General features: G+C 35.6%; 1 protein-coding gene across 3 annotated transcripts in view; it reads right to left on the bottom strand.

Annotated features, from left to right (window-relative positions):
- Nucleotides 1–19,276, bottom strand: part of IntS14 (integrator complex subunit 14) — a 286,147-nt gene that overhangs the window by 11,130 nt on the left and 255,741 nt on the right. For all 3 annotated transcript variants that reach the window (XM_090377975.1, XM_090377974.1, XM_090377976.1), the window contains exons 7-8: nucleotides 4,002–4,180; nucleotides 569–634 (exon numbers count right to left, since the gene is read on the bottom strand). In XM_090377975.1, the coding sequence (XP_090234101.1) occupies nucleotides 569–634; nucleotides 4,002–4,180 (245 nt within the window). The remainder of the gene's footprint in view (nucleotides 1–568; nucleotides 635–4,001; nucleotides 4,181–19,276) is intronic.

Raw genomic sequence — 19,276 nt, 5'->3', positions numbered from 1 at the left:
CTTTAATATTTGCCAATGGTTGTGGACAGCTGACCAGCAGGACTTCTTGGTACAGTAGTATATAAGTTGTATAGGTTTTACTTCTTTTTAGCCATTGCTGACCCTCTGCTGGGCAAAGGCCTCTCCCAGAACTTTCCATCTTTTTATATCCCATGATGTGGTTGGCCAGTTTCCTCCTGCTCTGTTTTACAGACACCATTAAATTGTAAAATGTTTTAGCTCTTAATTCACGGAATTAACGCCTTTAGCTATTAAAGCTAACACGGGATTGATTCCTAATCCTTTTAGCTCTTAATTTATGCTTTCTACAGTATTAGCTCTATTGCCTAAAGGCCAGAGGTGCAAACGATGTGTACCCAGGTCTCTCAAAATCAGTTCATTATATAGAAACTATTTTCAATGTAATGACCAAGAGGTCTGACTGTATATGTTTAAGTGTTAAGTTTTTCTGTTCCGCAAAACACACCCACAAGAAGGTTAAAGAATAGCTACATCAAGCCATGCCTCTCAACAGTCATATTTTGAAATAAATTTCTTTAAGTGATCATAGTACAGATGAACAACTTACTTTATAGAAATTCTGTGTCTTTTCTGGCAATTTTCTTGCATGCCTCAATATTTTTTGAATATCTGCCTGAAAGATATAAAAGGAAAAACTGAAGTAGTGACACAGCACTCTGAATAAAATAAATCTTCTACAATAGTAAAAATAGTAATTTTTTACATATACTAAAAAGTTCATAATGTTCAGGTTTCCCATGTTTTTAGCATAACATATGCTGAAGTCAGCAAACAATAATTAGGATAATTAATTCATAAAGAAATCAAAAATAAATGAACGATAATACAATATATGAATGAAAAACCATGAAATTAGTTACAAGTTAATCTAACAAAGTGAACCAGTAGGAATGAAAAAAAATTATAATTTGATTAGACAAATTAATTAAAAAGGTTAATTAGAAACTATCTATGTATATGGAGGAAGTTGAAAAGGTGTATACTGCCAAACTTACCAAGAATAATTTTGTATAAATGGAATCAAATGATAACTAAACAATATAATACATCAATAAACTGTAACCTGACTATTGTTTAGTCAGGTTACAAACTAACTAACTAACAGGCTAACAAACTAACTGAAAAGGCTAATTAGGAATCATGGAACTTGGATAAGAAGCTTTTTGTGCATATGAGAGAAGTCACAGTCCAAAATAAATACAATAAAAGCATGCATATTTACAAATATACAAGCCACTCTGAAGTTCAACCATTACTTTTCTCATCACCCAGGAAGCAGTAAGTTTGAATGGGATAAGATGCTATTACATTGTTAGTGAAAGCAACCATTATAGTGGTTTAATATGATATATAGGCTGTGTTCATAGGATTTGGTTGAATTGCTTCTGAAATAAATAGCTTTGCTTGAGGTGATCAGTGGTCAACAACAGGCAAATGAGTTTTTTGCAAAAAAAGCAGGAGTTTGTCACAAAGAACAGGAAGAAAATAAGAGATTTTTCAGAAAAAGCACAAGGTTTTTGTAACATCCACACTGCACTAAAAATTAAATTTCACTGGCAATACACATTTTATATTAAAATATACACAGTGGATTATATATCAGTATGATATAATTTTAAACATTAGTTTACCTAGGAGTTCTCTCTTTAGAATTCTGTTTGGATATTCAATTAGACATCAACTGATGGTGCAAAGTTTGTCCCTTTCAGAAATATTTGTCAAAGTTTTGTTCATAACAAAACTGTCTAGACTTGGCTGTTTGGAAAATTTCCAAAAGTTCACTAGTAAGAGAATTACGCTTGATATCTTGACCAGCAAGTTGTATGCACTTTTTCTTCTTACCAAAACCAAGAAAAAAAAAAACAAGTTGTAGTCAACTAGCCAAAAGGCCAGGTTCTCCTCTCACACAAGACCTATTTGCCTCACCAGATTCTCTATCATTGAATTTATTTGTTTTTGTATAAAACTTATACTGCTTAAAAAGTTTGTAATTAGTCATAGACATAGGCTGAGATTCAGTGTATGTCACCATTCATGATATCAACAACTGATTCAGGTTTTAATTCAACTATATTCATTTCCATCCAAATATATAAAATCAGTCATGTTAAAATCTCTGCCTTTTAAATAATAACTTTCCAAAATAATCATAATGGAAAATTCATACAAACAACATATTCTTGTTTCGGTGTAATCTTAGTTGAAGTCAGCATTTTCCTTTTTGTTATTTTATACCTTCATATGCAACTTAAAACAAATGAGTTATGTTTTCCTTCGGAAAAATTCATTCCAGCAATGACCATTAAATCTTCCTTCCATTTGTCTCATCTTTTATCATTTTACAAAAGCAAAAATTATTAAGGAAAATCTCTTATTCAGTTCAGCATAAGACTTTAAGAATAACATGAAAACTAACACTGCTCGAATGCAATTGACAAAATGCAATGCTTTATAAATGTAAATATCTTGTTTTCATTAAGAAAATGAAATGGGAAATTTAACAGAGTTTATTAGTTTTACCATTTTTATAATGAAAAACTATTTTGCATTTCATAAAACTTCATCTTAATAAAGTAAACCTTCTTTTAACAGATAAGCATATACAATTGTGCATACTCATTTTCACTTTCATTTTTTATACTAATGCTTTCGCAAGCACTCCAGCTTTGGCTAACTTTTACTCCTAACAGTTTTTCCAAATAACAGTCTCTCTTCAATTGATGCAATTTATGTAGGTGTCATATGATCGCTAATGATCATATGACTGCTAATGTGTTGTTTCTGCACTAACACATTGTTGTAAGAGATAATGTGAATATGTTACTCAACCTGAAAGAGCCTTACCAAGTTACCAGCTAATTCATACAGATTAAAGTAATTAGTATTTTTTAAATCATAACAATTTACTTAAGGAATTTCTACAATGAGAGATAAGTACTACAGATTAATAGTTTCCTTTTTTCTTCTTTATACCATCTGCTTTCGCTATGTTTACAATAGTATGCAGTTTATAGTTTCCATAGTTCTTTTTGTATGAGCTTCTCAGATTGCAGTTCTGCATCAAAAATTACAAATTTCTCCCAACAGCAACAACATGTAATAGTACATATTTTGAAGTTAAAGTCCTTTGGCTTTTTTATCAATTACTGCTCCAATTAGCCTTTCATTTAAAATAAGTATATCTGCACAACTGAAAACTAGCATATATAAACAGCATAAATGAATGCAAAATATAATTCTTTCTAAAAAGTCGTAAATAGTGATGTTGAAAGGAAAATTAAAATGAAATTAGGGCATCCTTCTTGACAGGTTCACTACTATGCACTATGTGAAGTACTTGAAAAACGAAGTAAAAACAATACATGCAAAGTTAAGGAGATTGTAAGAATAGATCCCACTGATAAGAACAGCTGACTATCTAATGTATGACACTACATTTGCACCCATTATGGAGCAAATTTAACATCATATATTAGATGGAAATGATACTTTTAATGAGGTGAATTTTAATGGGATTTTAATTGAAAAAAAAAAAAAAAAAAATGTTACATAGAGGCCTTCTTCCCTGTGGCAAGAATGTGAACCCTGATAAAGTAAACTGATCTATATCAGATTACTTTATCATGGGCTAAATGATCATAACACAGGATGATACCATCAACTATTTTGCATATTGTGGATATTTCTCCTCAGTGGGTGGTTAAGTTGTTCATTCATGGTGCCTACTTCCTTAATGATGAGGTGCTATATAAAGTACTTAAACTGTTGTATGGGGAACAGCATACATTTTAAATAAATAGCAATATTCTTTTCCATTGGAGCAATGTTTTTTATTTAAATTGTGTAGTGCAATACTGAAACAACTCATGGTAAAGTACCTCCACAGAATGACACTGACACATTTATTAAGGTATTAGTAATATTATTGCCATAATATTGTATTGCCCTAAACTATACATATAATGAAAACCAAATCTTACCTGAAGACCTGCTTGTTTTATCCATACCACACAATTTTGTGCATAACTTCTCTTTTCAGAAGGCTTAATGGGAAATGTGGGTGGGGTAATATCTTCCTCAATTCCATCTCCAACCTGACCAGCAAGAGCAGTAGAGCCAATTGCAGTGAAATTACCTAACCACGGAATTACTTCCAAACCTGAAAGTTTGACAAAAAGTTGCACTAATCACAAAAAGTACCTTAAAAATATGGGATTTGAGAATTGGTAATAACTAACCCCCAACATAGAGTATCTTGAATATATGCTATCTTCCAATGTGTGGCTTATCAAGTTTTTGAAATATTGGTCCATTATAGTCTCAGATACTGGTTTATTTAAACACACACACACACACACACACACACACACACACACACACACACACACACACACACACACACACACACACACACACACAGTAAAATCATAAATGGTTAATGCAAGAAAAGTAATCACTAGGTTTTTTTTTTTTTTTAATGTAAACCCCCAAACAACAACAAAAGTATTAGAATTTATAGTACTTAGTACTATGCATGGATTGAAGGTTGAGAAAACAAAAGATACTTGTTGACATTAGACTTGAATTTCTGTAGATTGTAATTTTCAGGAAATACATGTGAAGGGAGGTTCTTCCAGAAAACGAGAGTTGAAGGGAAAAATGAGGAAGAAGAAAAGTTGGTTTGAAGTAGGACTTAAATGTTGACTGGTTGCAGCAAGTGTTCGGACTGGTCTGTAAGAGAAAGAGGGGGAAATTATGGAAGCCAATTCAGAAGAACAATGCTCATGAAAGTGTCTATAGAAAGGGCATGTAGCAGAAACAGAACATCTACGAGATAGGGAGTGGAAAGATTTTAAAGTAACGTCGAGAGTGGAAGAGAAAGATTAGAAGTAAGGGTAATCCTTAATAGAGACATATGATTGTGTCTAGAAATCTCGGTATCATTGAATATACGTATAGGAACGGAAGAACTCTTTTTGTGAGATATAAGACAGGACTGAGTTTTAGTAGGATTGAAATTAACTAAGTTATTTCTGCGACATTGGAGAATTACCTGGAGATTGCATTTAAGGAATTAATGGTGGACAATTGATCCTCTTTATGCAGGACAAGGTTTTTCAAAGTAGAAAGTTCAATGCATGTGCTATCATCAGCAAAACTATGGATAGGATTTATCACGGGATAAGTGACCATAAAATAGTAATAAGAGGTATTTTAGATGATGATACCATCGCTTATCTTGCACATTTGATAGGATCTTTGGCCAATAGAAAGTCATTAATATACAAGAAGGGAAAAGGGTGGGAGAAAGAACTGAACCTTGGGGATCATCAGCATTAGTGGAAGTTGAGAGCCATCTACCATTTAGAGCTAAGAGTCAGAGAGAAAACTATATGCCCAATTACAAAAAACACTCAGAAATCCATAAGATTATTTAGAAGACCTTTATGCCAAACATGATCGATAAGCTTTTGAAATGCCAAGAGCAACTGCTTGAATTTCACCAAATTTTCCACTGAATTTTTCCACAGATGGGTAAGATAAGCCCATATATCACCAGTGGATTGACAGAATCCATAATGGTAATCATTAATCAGATGAGAAATGTTTCAAGATAGTTCAGGAGTTTGTGGTTAACGGATTTCTCCATTACTTTAGAAAGAATAGAAGTGCAATGAGATGACAACTGAATGAGAGGGATTTGTCACCATTTTTAGGAACTGGCTGGATATGAACAAATTTATAAATGGAAGGAAAAACACTAGTGGAAAAAAAAAACATAAAAAGGAGACACAGGAAAGGAGTTAGTTCAGGAGCATAGGTTTTGAAAACAAGTGGAGAAATACCATCAGGACCAGAAGCGTTCTTGGCATCAAGACTATTCAAAATTCTTCTGACATCCTTTTGATGGAAGACCACAAGGAAGCACTAACTGGAGTGTACTGGGAATGGTAGGAGGTGGTTTACCAAAATCATCATTACAAGAAAAGTAGGAGAAAGAAGAGTTAGAAGAAAAGTAGGATGCTAGCAGGTCAGCTTTATCTTTAGCTGAGAAGGCAATGAAACCATTAGGTTTTAAGAGAAGTGGGAGTACAGATGACCAAAAGTTGTGGCCAATAGCTTTGGCATGAGACCAGAATGCTCAACAACCATTTGGCCAAGAAGCATGTTTCCTACACTTAGCCTGTTCAAAATCTAGCTTGAACTAATGGACAACTGCTTTAAAATTTTTGTGAGTTTTGGTGAAGGCAGAAAACGAACCATAAAAGTTTTTTATTTTCTCTGCATTCTTTTTAATTCTTGGCATTGCCTTATTTAGGCCTGTAGCACGTGCAATATCACATGGTCTTTCATTTTGCTCAAAGCGTTTCACAATTTCATATTTTTTCTCTATCGAAATTTTTGAACCAGTCCGCCTCTGTTTATCGATATTGCTTTTCTTTTTCTTTCTGAATCTGCAGTGTCTTCACCAGGACACTTCCTTTTCACACCTTTTAAGTATTTTACTTATTTTTAGAAAATAAAGCACAATTACAAAACGAGGAGGCACACTTGATACACATAAACAAAGCTGTGCGCGTGTAGCAACTGAATAAACAACGCCGTAAAAGCAGAGATACACTATTAACACCTCACATTTTACTAACGCACATTTCTAGGGGTTACTACCATAAAACAATAAAAACAATTTCCAGTTGCGTTTCTGCTAGTGGAATCTGTTATAAACTGGTAGTAAACTCGATCTAATTGCATTTGCGATTATACCGATAGCTGGAATTGTGTTAGTTTTTACGTTATTATGGTGAAATGTGTTTCCCCCTCACTGATATAAAAAACATAAATACATTTTCAGAATCTATTGTGTTGTGTTCAGTTGGGGTGATTCTGCGTTCGACCGCCATTTCTTGTAAACACAAAGGCGAATCGTGCATAAGCGACGGTTCGTGTTATATAAGATATCGTTCCCCTATTTATAAATTGTGTATGATCGAATTTGTGTAGTGTAAACATGTGTTATACGAGGACTGACTGTATTCTTATCTTGAACAGCCCTATCACAATTATTGGAAACCAAGGTTTAGATAAAGAACAAGATAGTGTGGAATAAAGGATTTGATCCCTGCAAGAATAATTTCACTGACACAATCTGAGCAAACACTGACATCAGAAGATTTAAAACAGTAATCAAACCAAGAAAAAGAAGATAGAAATCTTTTGCAGATCATCCCATTTTTCATTTTTTTTAATGCCAAACTACATGAGGCTGAAATTGGCCACCAGAGAAAGACTCCATTGGAGAAGAGACCACCATCAAGTTCTGATCTGAGGTGCCTAGAGGGCCACTCACTTCAACTGTGCACTTGGAAGGGTTGTTCATGAGGAAAAAGATCAAAGGTGTTGGTTAGGAATGTCTGGTTTTCTAGTAGGTAAATGGGCAATCTGTGTGAGTCATTAGTAATTGCCTCAGCATCTTGACCAGCTGGGTTAAAATTTCCAAGGAATATAACTTCACTGTTAGAAATATTGGATGGAGAAAGTAGAATTTCTAAGAAAGAAAGTCAAAGAGTTCCAGGCGATTAGTGGATTTTGGATATCGATAAGGCAACATGTGAATTTGACAGAATGGGGTAGAGAGATTTTAAGTCAGAGAAGATCGAAAAGAGGAGATTCCAAGTTACTAAATCTTTGATAGGGAATATCAAAGTGGACATATGCACAAGTTTTGTCTGTGGTGTTTGAAACTCAATCTAGAATGCCCTTCAAAGTGCAGAGCATGTATTAAAAATACAGTTAAGGATTAAATACAGTTAAAGACTAAATAAAGAAATTCAAAAATATTCATTCGAAGAAAAAATTTAATTCTTGAAAATGTGTGGAAAAACAATTTAATATCATACCCTCCTTTATAGCTGAACAGTAGAGCAAGATTACTGTCAAAAATAAAAACTCATTATTACTTTTTTTTTTTTTTTTTTTTTTGAGTGCAGTAATATCTAGATTTATAATGCATTATTTTATTCAGTTTTGCCTTACTTTGATTTTTCAAGCTGTCACAAATATAAAAATTACCACTATTACAATTGTACACAGAATTAATAGATAGTAGCACATTGCTCTAAAGCTTCTAAACAATCTGTGCATATACAAATGTAATTTGTTGATACTTTGTTGAAACAACCTTCAAAATATATGTATGTATATTCACATTCCCCAAGGCCTGAATATGAAAAAACATATGTGCCTACTCGTGAAATGGTTAAATTTGTATTAATTTACTATAAAATTCTAGTCAATAAGATCATTTTAAGTAACAAATCTCAAAACTTACACAAGTTTTATTAAAATTTTATTTAAACCCTGTTTTCTTATAAGGTTTCAAAATGAAGTACACATGAAGTAAAAGAAAAAGTGATAAAGACTGTGATGAAAATATGATGAAATGAAAAGTTAAGGTCAACTCAAGCTCTCTAAATGCAGGTTCAGGCTAGAAAGACAAAAAAAAAAAAAAAAAAAAAAAATCAAAGAAAGCTTATATACAGATCAAATGTTGGAAATATCAAATAGGATATTTTCAACAACTTTTCATTCCACAAACCAGGATGCAAGATTTGTTATAGTATTCCAAAATCTTACCACAGGGGTTTTTAGCTTGCAAACAAGGAGTATGCTAATGTGAGTTTGGTATGGAAACTGCACATTGTTGTATGTGTGTGTGTGCGTGTTTGTGCACTCACATACAAAACACTAGAAACCAGCAATGGTGCTAATAATACTAGACAAAATATTAGTATTAGCATTAGTAGAGGCATACGATGCAAGAAAGCAAGCTTATGCAGCATTAGCCAAAAAAAAAAAAAAAACCTTCCGATTTCACCCCTCCATTCGTTCCAAATGCCTGTCCAGCTCAGCCTTAAATTTATTTAGGCAATTAGCTTCCACAACAAAAGATGGAAGCCTGTTCCACCAATCAACTACCCACTGGCTAAAGGCAAATTTCTGCACATCTATTCTACAACTATCTTTCCTCAATTTGAAACTGTGGCCCCTCAGGTTCTAGTCGGAGCAAGAGGAAGAATCCAATTAGCATTCAGTTTGCTCAACCCATTCAAGGCCTTATACACCTCAATCAGATCATCTCGCATTTTAAGTTGCCTACTCTCCACGAGCTGTAATTTTCAGAACTTCAGCCTTTCTTGGTAAGAGCACCCCTTTGTTCCCTTCACCAACCTTGTTGCCCTTCTCTGTACTCGTTCTCGCAACTCTACATCCTTCCTAAAATGAGGCCTCCAGACCTGTACCCAGTACTCTAGGTGTGGCCTGACCATTGCCTCGTATAATGGGATAATCACCTTCCTGTCCCTGTTAGCAAGATTCGTATATATCATTGACAAGACTCCACGACCTGCCCTGGCAGACTGTCTGCACTGCTCAGAGAACTTCATATTCGACTGCACAATTACCCCCAGGTCTTTTTAACTTTCCACTTCCTTAAGTGTGTACCATATAGTGGGTACATTTCTCTTTGGTTATCGTACCCATATGCAGTACTTTGCATTTGTCAATGTTAAACTTCAGTTGCCACTTCTCAGCCCATTTTCCCAACTTATCTAGATCCAGTTAGAGTAGCATACTGTCTTTACTGTCATTAACAACCCTGCCAACCTTTGTATTATCTGCAAACTTGGACATTAAACCTGATATACCTTCATCAATATCATTGATAAATATACAAAACAACAATGGGCCCAACACCGAATCCTGGGGAACTCCAATAATAATATTTGTCCATGAAGAGCAGTGTCCATTGATTACCACTCTCTGTCGTCTCCCACTCAACCATCCTTTTATCCATTGTAGCAACTTACCCTTAATGCCATACCTCTCCAATTTGTACAGCAGTCTTCCATGTGCAACAGTATCAAAAGCTCTCCTGAAATCCAAGTATATGATATCAAAATTATTTTTGGCATTCAGTTCCTTTGTGACCACATCATAGTGTCCAATCAAACTGGTCAGACAAGACCTCCCTTTAACAAACCCATGCTGTGTCTTAACTATTACAGCAGTCTTGCCTAGATGATCCTGCAATGCTTCTTTAACCATTGATTCCATTATTTTTCCCGGAACACAAGTTAAACTAACATGCCTGTAGTTATGTGTCACCTTTTGAACCCCCTTTGTGAATTGGTGATACATTTGCACACCTCCAGTCCATGGGGACCTGAGTCCAAGGAAGCTCTCATAAAGGGTTTGCTTACTTCCTTTGCTGCCTCCTTTAATATAACTGGATAGATCCCATCCACCCCAGGTGCCAGATGCAAAATACTCATTCAGTTTATCAGCTACCTGAGCATGATCATCAATAGTCAACCCATCTATATTAAGTAGTTCAATCTAATTCATCTCTTTCCTTCTAGAGTTTACATAAGTAAAGAACTCTTTGCTGTTTTTCATTGAATCCTGTGCCAAAGATTTCTCATAATCTGCCTTCTCCTGCCTAACCTCCTTTGTGACTTGATTAGACTAGTTTATACCTGCCATAGGCTTGTGTGTCACCTGATACTTTACATGCATCTCATACATTCTTCTTCTCTGCCACGAGCCTCATTAATTCAGGCCTGACATCCATTTAGGCCTAAACCTTGAACAGCATTTCTTAGTTGGAATGAAAAGCCTAGTAGCCTCCAAAATTAAGTCCCTGAAGGCTTCCCATTTAGAATTCAACATTAGTAACATCATCAGTTGATCCCACTGTACAGAATTTAAAAACTGTCTGAGACCTCTATAGTCACCTTTACGAAAGCAAAAGCCCTTCCCTTTAGCCTTGATGGTAGTTACATCTTTAAGTAATTTTCACATCAGTACATTGTGATCGCTGTCACCCAGTGGTTCCTTTATCTGCAAATTTTTAATGCATGAATAATCACTGCTGATAATCAGATCAAGAGTATTACTCCCCCTAGTTGCCTCTTGAACATGTTGCTATAGAAAACAGTCATCCAATAAATGCACAAATGCGAGTGACCAACTCACAAATTCCAGTCAATATCTGGAAAATTAAAATCACCCATAAGACATTCTGATTTACTGGCCCACTATTTATCTGCACAATTGCTCATTATACTCATCAGATTCATTAGGCCTATAACATGCACCTACTCTCATTTTTCCTTTCCCAGTGCTTATTTCACACTAACCTGATATACCTTCTGATATACCTAAACGGACTCAAGCATTGTCCACCAACATCAATTGGATGCACTTCCTTAGATTTGATGTGTTTCTAAACTAATAGCAGAACCCCTCCTCCCTTCCTGTACATATTGTACTCCCCAAATTCCAATTCTGCATTCCTTATATTTGTGTGACACCACGTCTCTGATATCCTAACAATATCTGCCTTTGATGTCTTGACTAGCACTTCAAGCTCGATCAAATTTATTAACTATACTCCTAGCATTGGTGTACATGCACCTGTTCCTACTCTTATTTACTCTAACACAGCCCATGTATTTACTTGTTCCACTATGACTTCCAGCAGTCCTGGAAATCTCCATTACCTTGCTTTCCAGGCTGCTGCTCATTCTAATAGAAGCAGTGCAAGAATCCCTTTTGCCTCTGCTTGCGGCCACTGTTAACCTTTTAGTCTGTGTATCCGCCTCCTCCCCCAAGCTAGCAGTTTTCCGACCCACCTAACACTGCCTCGATAGCATCAGCAAATATTCTTGCACCCTTTCTATTTAAGTGTATCCCATCCCTGTAGAAGCAGTCTTTACTGTCAACAAGCACAGACCAGGCTGAAAAAAATTCTACACCTTGCACAATCTCTCCAGGGCTGAATTGATTGACAAGGCTCTCATCATATACTCCCTCCTATCATGTCTGGGCAGAATTGCAGACACTTTTGAATTCAACCCTAACTCACGACTTTTTTTCAACATTGACCTGTACTTGTTGATTAAATCTGCAGATCTCTTACTCTTAATGTCATTAGTTCCAACATGTACAACAACATCACCTTTTGTGCCCTTAAAAGATGATATCTGCTCTGCAATATCATCAACTTTTACCCCTGGCAGACATACCCTGGTCCTGTTCCACCTAACCTTCTTGCATAGTATATTCCCTGTCTCCCTGACAATAGAGTCACCAACAATAACTAGTTCCTTTGGAACCAGTGCCTTCTGCCTTGGAAATTGCCTCTGTTTTGAATTATGCACTGTCGTGAGCTCTGTCGCTGAGCTGGGCAGCTGAGAGCTCGATGGGCCCCTATATTTTAAGCTTTTGATTTTTCCAAGAATATGGTATATCTCAAGGATTTTGATGAGCTGAATCAAAATTTCCAGACAGATACTGTCTAGCACCCACAGATTTAGAGAGGAATACAAGTTATGCTTACTGGAATTTTTAATTAAATTTTAGCATTAGAATAAATGTCATAAAAATATAGTCAACTTTTTTTTTATATGTAATGATCAGGAACCTCTATGATCAATGCCTAACAACAGTATACTGGCATACTGGGTATCCACCTTCCTTAGTAATGTTTCTCCATGGTAGCAATATATTTAAGAAAATGTTCACCACATTCATCACTAATATGTTCAAGGTTATTTTGAAAAAAAGTCTAAATGGAAACGGAGGAAGAGCATTAGCATTAGTAGAGGCATATGATACAAGAAAGCAAGCTTATTCAGAACCAGCCAAAAAAAAAAACAAAAAAAAACAAAAACACACCACTCCCATTTCACTCCTCCGTTCATTCGAAATGCCTGTCCAGCTGGGCCTTAAATTTGTTTAGGCTATCGACTTCAACAAAAAGTGATGGAAGTCTGTTCTACCAACCAACTAATCGCTGGCTAAAGGCAAATTTCCTCACATCTATCCTACATCTGTCTTTCCTCAATTTGAATTTATGCCCTCTCAGATGATTATTCTGAGCAAGAGGAATAATCCCATTGGCATTGAGCATGCTCAAACCATTCAAGGTCTTATACACCTCTATCAGATAACCTCGCCGGTGTCTAGTCTCCAGACTCTGTAATTTGCAAAACTTAAGCCTTTCTTCGTAAGAGCAACCCTTTGTTCCATTCACTAATCTTGTTGCCCTTCTTTGTACTTGTTCCAGCAGCTCTACATCCTTCTTGAAATGACGCCTCCAGACCTGTACACAGTACTCAAGGTGTGGCCTGACCATTGCCTTATACAAGGTAATAATCAGCTCCTTATCCCTGCTAGAGAAATTCCTGTATATCATTGACAAGACACCATGAGCTACTCTTGTAGCTCGTCTGCACTGCTCAGAGAACTTCATATCTGCCTGCACAATTACCCCCAGGTCCTTTTCGTTCTCTACCACTGTCAGTGTAGTACCAGAGTTGATATGTTGCTCTGGGGTTGCTGTTTCCCATATGTAGTACTTTACATTTGTCAATGTTAAACTTCATTTACCACCTCTCAGCCCATCTGCTCAACCTTTCCAGATCCTGTTGCAGTAGCATAGTGTCAGTAGTGTCCTTAACAACCCTGCCAACTTTGTATCGTCTGCAAACTTGGACATTAAGCTTGATATACCATCGTCAATATCATTTATAAATACAGAAAACAACAATGGACCCAACACTGAACCCTGAGGAACTCCACTAATAACATTAGTCCATGTTAAGCAGTGTCCATTGATTACCACTCTTTGTCTTCTGCCACTCAACCATCCCTTTATCCATAGCAGCAATTTGCCTCCAATGCCACACTGCTCCAATTTGTGCAGCAGTCTTCCATGTGCAACAGTATCAAAAGCCTTTCTAAGATCCAAATATATAATATCAAAGTTATTCCCTGCATCCAGTTCTTTTGTGACTACATCATAGTATCCAATCAAATTGGTCAGGCAAGACCTTCCCTTAACAAAACCATGCTGTGTCTGAGCTATAACTGAATTCTTGTCTAGATGATCCTGCGGTGCTTCTTTAACCAGTGCCTCCATTAATTTTCCTGGAACAGAAGTTAAACTAACAGGTCTATAATTACTTGTGTCAGCCTTTGATCCTCCTTTGTGAATTGGGGTTATATTTGCTCATCTCCAGTCTATGGGTACCTCCCCTGAGTCTCAAGAATCTCTCATAATTATGGCTAGGGGTTTGCTTACTTCCTTTGCTGCCTCCTTTAATATAACTGTATAGATCCCATCCACCCCGGATGCCTTTTTTATGTTTATCCTCAACAATTTCTCCTTCACTTTCCTCTCAGTTATTACAAAATCATCTAGCTCACTGCCAATGCAAATCAGTGGACCAGTCTGATTCATCCCTTTCCTTCTTGAGTTTAAATAGGTGAAGAACTCTTTTCTGTTTTTCTTTGCATCCTTTGCCAAGGATTTCTCATAATCTGCCTTTGCCTGCCTAATCTCCTTTGTGATTTGGTTACAGACCAACTTACATCTATCATAGGCTTCCATGTCACACATTAATTTGTATGTATCCCATGCATTTTTCTTCTCTGCCATATGTCTCATTAGTTCATCTGACATCCATTTAGGCCTGAACTTTGAACAATATTTCTTAGTTGGTATGTAAAGCCTAGTAGCTTCCAAGATTAGTTCTTTGAATGGTTCCCATTGTGAATTTGCTGTTGGTAACATCATTAGTTGGTCCTACTGTATAGAATTTAAATACTGTCTCAGACTATCATAGTCGCCTTTACTAAAGCAAAAACCCATCCCTTTACCTCTGACGGTAGTTACCTTCTTGAGTAAATCCCACTTCAGCACACTGTGATCACTGCCACCTAGTGGTTCCTTTATCTGCAGATTCTTAATGCATGAAGAATCACTGCTGATAATCAGATCAAGAGTATTGCTCCCTCTAGTTGCCTCCCGAACATGCTGATGTAGAAAACAATCATCCAATAAATCCACAAAAGCCTTGCTAGTGTGTGAGTGACCAACCCACAAATTCCAGTCAATATCTTGGAAATTAAAATCCCCCATTATAACTCTCTGATTTACTGGCCCACTCTATTTCCCTGTACAGCAGCTTATTATACTCATCAGAGTCATTAGGCCTATAGCACACTCCTACTCTCAATTTTGATTTCCCTATGCTTATGTCACACCAAACTGACTCGACACTGCCCTGTCGATCGACGTCGACTGGCTTCACTTCCTTGGATTTTATGTGTTTCTTAACTAATAGCATAACCCCTCCTCCCCTCCTGTCCTGTCTATCCTTTCTATACACATTGTATTCCCCAAATTCCAGTTCTGCATTCCTTATATCTGTGTGACACCATGTCTCTGATATCCCAACAATATCTGCCTTTGATGTTGTGAGCAATACCTCAAATTCATCAAATTTATTTACCAAACTCCTAGCATTGGTGTACATGCAAGTATACATGCACTTGTTCTTATTCTTAGCTGCCCTAATACAACCCTTGTGTTTACTTGTTCTGCGATGACTCCCAGCAGTCTCTGAAATATCCTGCATCTTGTTTTCCAGGCTGCTGCTCATTTCAATAAAAGCAGTGCAAGAATCACTTTCACCTCTTCCTGTGGCTACTGTTAATCTATTAGTCCTTGTATCCCCCCCAAACTAGCAGTTTTCCAACCCACCTAACACTGCCTCGACAGCATCAGCTGATATTCTTGCACCCTTTCTATTTAAGTGTATCCCATCCTTGTAGAAACAGTCTCTCCTATTAACAAGTACAGACCAGGCTGAAAAAAATTCTACCCCTTGAGCCTTGCACAAACTTTCCAGGGCCAAATCGATCAACAAGGCTCTCATCATATACTCCCTCCTATTGTGTCTGGGCAGAATTGCAGACACTTTCAAATTCAACCCTACTTCACGGCTTTTTTTCAACAGTGACCTGTACTTGTTAAGTAATTCTGCCGGTCTCCTACTCTTAATATCATTAGTGCCAACGTGTACTACTATATCACCTTTTGTGCCCTTAAAAGATGATATCTGCTCTACAATGTCATCAACCTTTGCCCCTGGGCAGAAATACCCTGGTCCTGTTCCACCTATCCTTTTTACATAGCATGTTTCCCGTTTCCCTGACAATAGAGTCACCAACAATATTTTTTTAGAGTATTTTTAGAGATATACTGCAAACAAGATTTTGATAGGTTTGTAATAAATTCTCAATCAAGACTTTATAGTTGTTTACTGTTGCCCAAAAAATGTTCAACTTTCTTGAAGGATTTCTATGCTTCCAGCTCCAAAAGATTTAATACTCAAAATTTTCATCTTTTAGTAACTCCGATATGTAGATTGATGAATGCACCTTTGTTTTTGGAATCACTAATATGTGGAAGCAATTTAATTTTAAATACTGTCCTATTTTTAATCTAGCATAACTAGACAGGTCACAGAAGTTTATAACTAATCATTTTGATATGAATACAATCATTAACTGTACAGGAAGTTCTCACTTTACGAGTTTTCGTTTTACGAATTCCCGGGTTACGAGTTTTTTTTTTTTTTTTTTTCAAAGTATCAAATATCAACAAAATTGAAAATATGAACATTAATTGTAAAAAATAAATGTTAAACATTCATAAATACCACATTTCAAACCACGCGCGTAGCTATACAATACAGTGTACCCAGCTTTATGATATTAATCCGTTCCAGAGATACCATTGTATCGTGAAAATATCGTAATGTGAACACAATAACACATTGTTTTTTTGGCAATTCATTCCACGACCTCAGAAGTTAAAATTTTCGCTATATAACTCTCTAAAAGGAAGTTTTTATAGTGTAAATTGTATTAGTTAACAATTCAAATCAATAAAATGCACTACACTTTCATCGTTATATGTTATAAGAACCAATTTCGAATGCCTTTGTGACATTTTTCTAAAGCACATTTCTGGAGGTCATGACCATAAAACAATAAAAAACAATTTGCACTTTCCGGTTTATTGGGCTTTTCTGTTACTGCAAGTGATTATAAACAGGTAGTAAATTCGATGTTATTGCATTTGAAAAAATACTGATAGCTGGAATTGTGTGGTTTTTTGCATTATTATGGTGAAATGTGTTTCCCCTTTACCAAAATCTTCAATCGTATAAAAAACATAAATAAAATTTCAGAATCTTCTCTTCATTCCTTTTTTTTTAAGCTTCTTAAACTTGTAACTCAGTGCAAATCGTGTTAGTTGCAATTTGTGTGTTCTGTTAAAAAATGCTTATGCATCTATTGAAATTTATAAAGAAAATAGAATATTATCTTGGAAACAAACACCTCTTGAAGCATTTCTGAAGAAGACAACTCCTTGTGCAACAAACCAACAAGTGCCAAGCCAATAATAAGTGATCAGTGAGTGTGCATTTAGTCGATGATGAAGAATAAACATTCTTTAAAATTTGTAAGTCATAAATAATTTCTTTATTATTATAATTTGCTCGATTTTACTGGCTACGTTTTAATTTCTTTGGATAAATCAATCATTGTTTAAACAAATTAATTAGCTAACTAATTTCATTGTTGAGAACGTAACCCATATTTTTAACATTATGTCTATGTGATTTAATTCCCACTTTATGAGCACGCCCTAGTAATGAATTAACTCGTAAAGTCGAGAACTACCTGTATTTAGCAGTCAACAGAGGCTTGAACCATGGTCAACTCAAATGCGTGTGGTATCGCACTCCTGTTTTATCACTTGGCTGTGTAAAATTGTCTCCAGCCATATTCATAGCTTTTATGATATTAAATTCTTCATTATTCCTAATTTTATGTGAAGTGGTAGTAAAAATATCAATTAGTGGCTTACAGATGACATTTTTCTTTCCAGGTACAATATTAATGGGGGGCAAATCTTAGTTTTATATTGAATGGTTTCAGCTCTTCCACTTACATAAAAAGCAACAATATTTTTGCAGAGCCACAATGTAGATCTAAACAGACTTTGAAATCTCCATGGATGTGCCACTTGTACTTAGAACACTACTCTTCTTAAGAAAGATTCCATTTAAAAATTTATATGCATAAGATGTCACTGGAAATAGAAGACTACAAAAATCATTGTGGATACAGAATATCCAAATTTTTAACTTTCTTGGGTTAACAGCGCAAACTGCTCAGATACAAATTTTACTGCACTGCAGGCTCTTTGCCATTTATTCAATATAATGAAGCACATCCTGCACTGAGACTATCAATACCTGAAATATCATCAGAGTTAACTGATATCTTAAGTGCTTTAATATTATCTAAAATAAATTCTGTCTATATGCATTGCTTATTTTAAGAGGAAACTCCTTTCACTTTGATAGAGTTTCATTTTGTTAGGTTGATGCTGACAGAGGAGATAGGTAATATAAAAAAACATATAAACCAGTATATGCAGTTTGGGCTTAAAGCATAATGTATTAGTAATAAGTCATGAGTTTATCAAATGGCCACCAGCATCAACAGGTTTAACACAAAAATGGATACTTTCATATTAAATTTGCTGATTCTATCAAGGTAATGTCACCTTGGTCAAAAAACTGTTAGTTTGGGAGAGAAAGAATACACAGACAAATAGTTTGATGATAGCCACAAGCTGTGATGCAATTGGTTCTTGCACTGGTTCTCTTATAGAGACTACTAAGTAACTTATACCAACTAAGACATATTGTTTGATGTTTAGACCAAATGGATGTAAGATGAACTGATGAGCTTAGCCACAGGGAAGAAAAATGTATGGGATAATTATAAATTTTCAGGGGATACAGAGTCCTATAGTAAGTATAAACTAGTCAGTAATAAAGTTAATTGGGGGGTTAGGCAAACTAAGGCAGATTACGAGAATTTTTTTTATGAGAATGCAAAGAAATGTAGCAAGGAATTCTTTGTGTATGTTAACACTTTAAGGAAAGAGTTAAACCACATTGGTTTACTAGATATAAATTGCATTAATATTGATGGTCCTCTACAGACTGCTGATAAACTGAATATTTTGTATCTACGTTTAGTCAAGAAGTTTTTAGAGATAGGGTTAGCAGAAGTCTAATATGGATTGGAAGTTAAATGAAATGGAAACAAAGGTAGAAGAGAAATGTCACAGCTAAAAGTGAACGAAGTATATGGGGCTGATGGAACCTATCAATTATATTAAAAGAAGATGCAAAACAGATAGTTAAACCTTTAATCATGATAATGAGCATCCTTAGATTCAGGAAAATTACTTATAGATTGGTGATGTGCAAATGTATCTCTTATTCACATGGAGTGAAGTGGGTAACTACAGACCTAC

Source organism: Mastigoproctus giganteus, chromosome 7 (genome assembly GCF_048544385.1).
Source record: "Mastigoproctus giganteus isolate SK-2022 chromosome 7, ASM4854438v1, whole genome shotgun sequence".
Taxonomy (NCBI): Eukaryota; Metazoa; Arthropoda; class Arachnida; order Uropygi; family Thelyphonidae; genus Mastigoproctus; species Mastigoproctus giganteus.
Note: the sequence above shows the minus strand (reverse complement) of the source record. Positions and strands in the feature narration are given on the sequence as shown.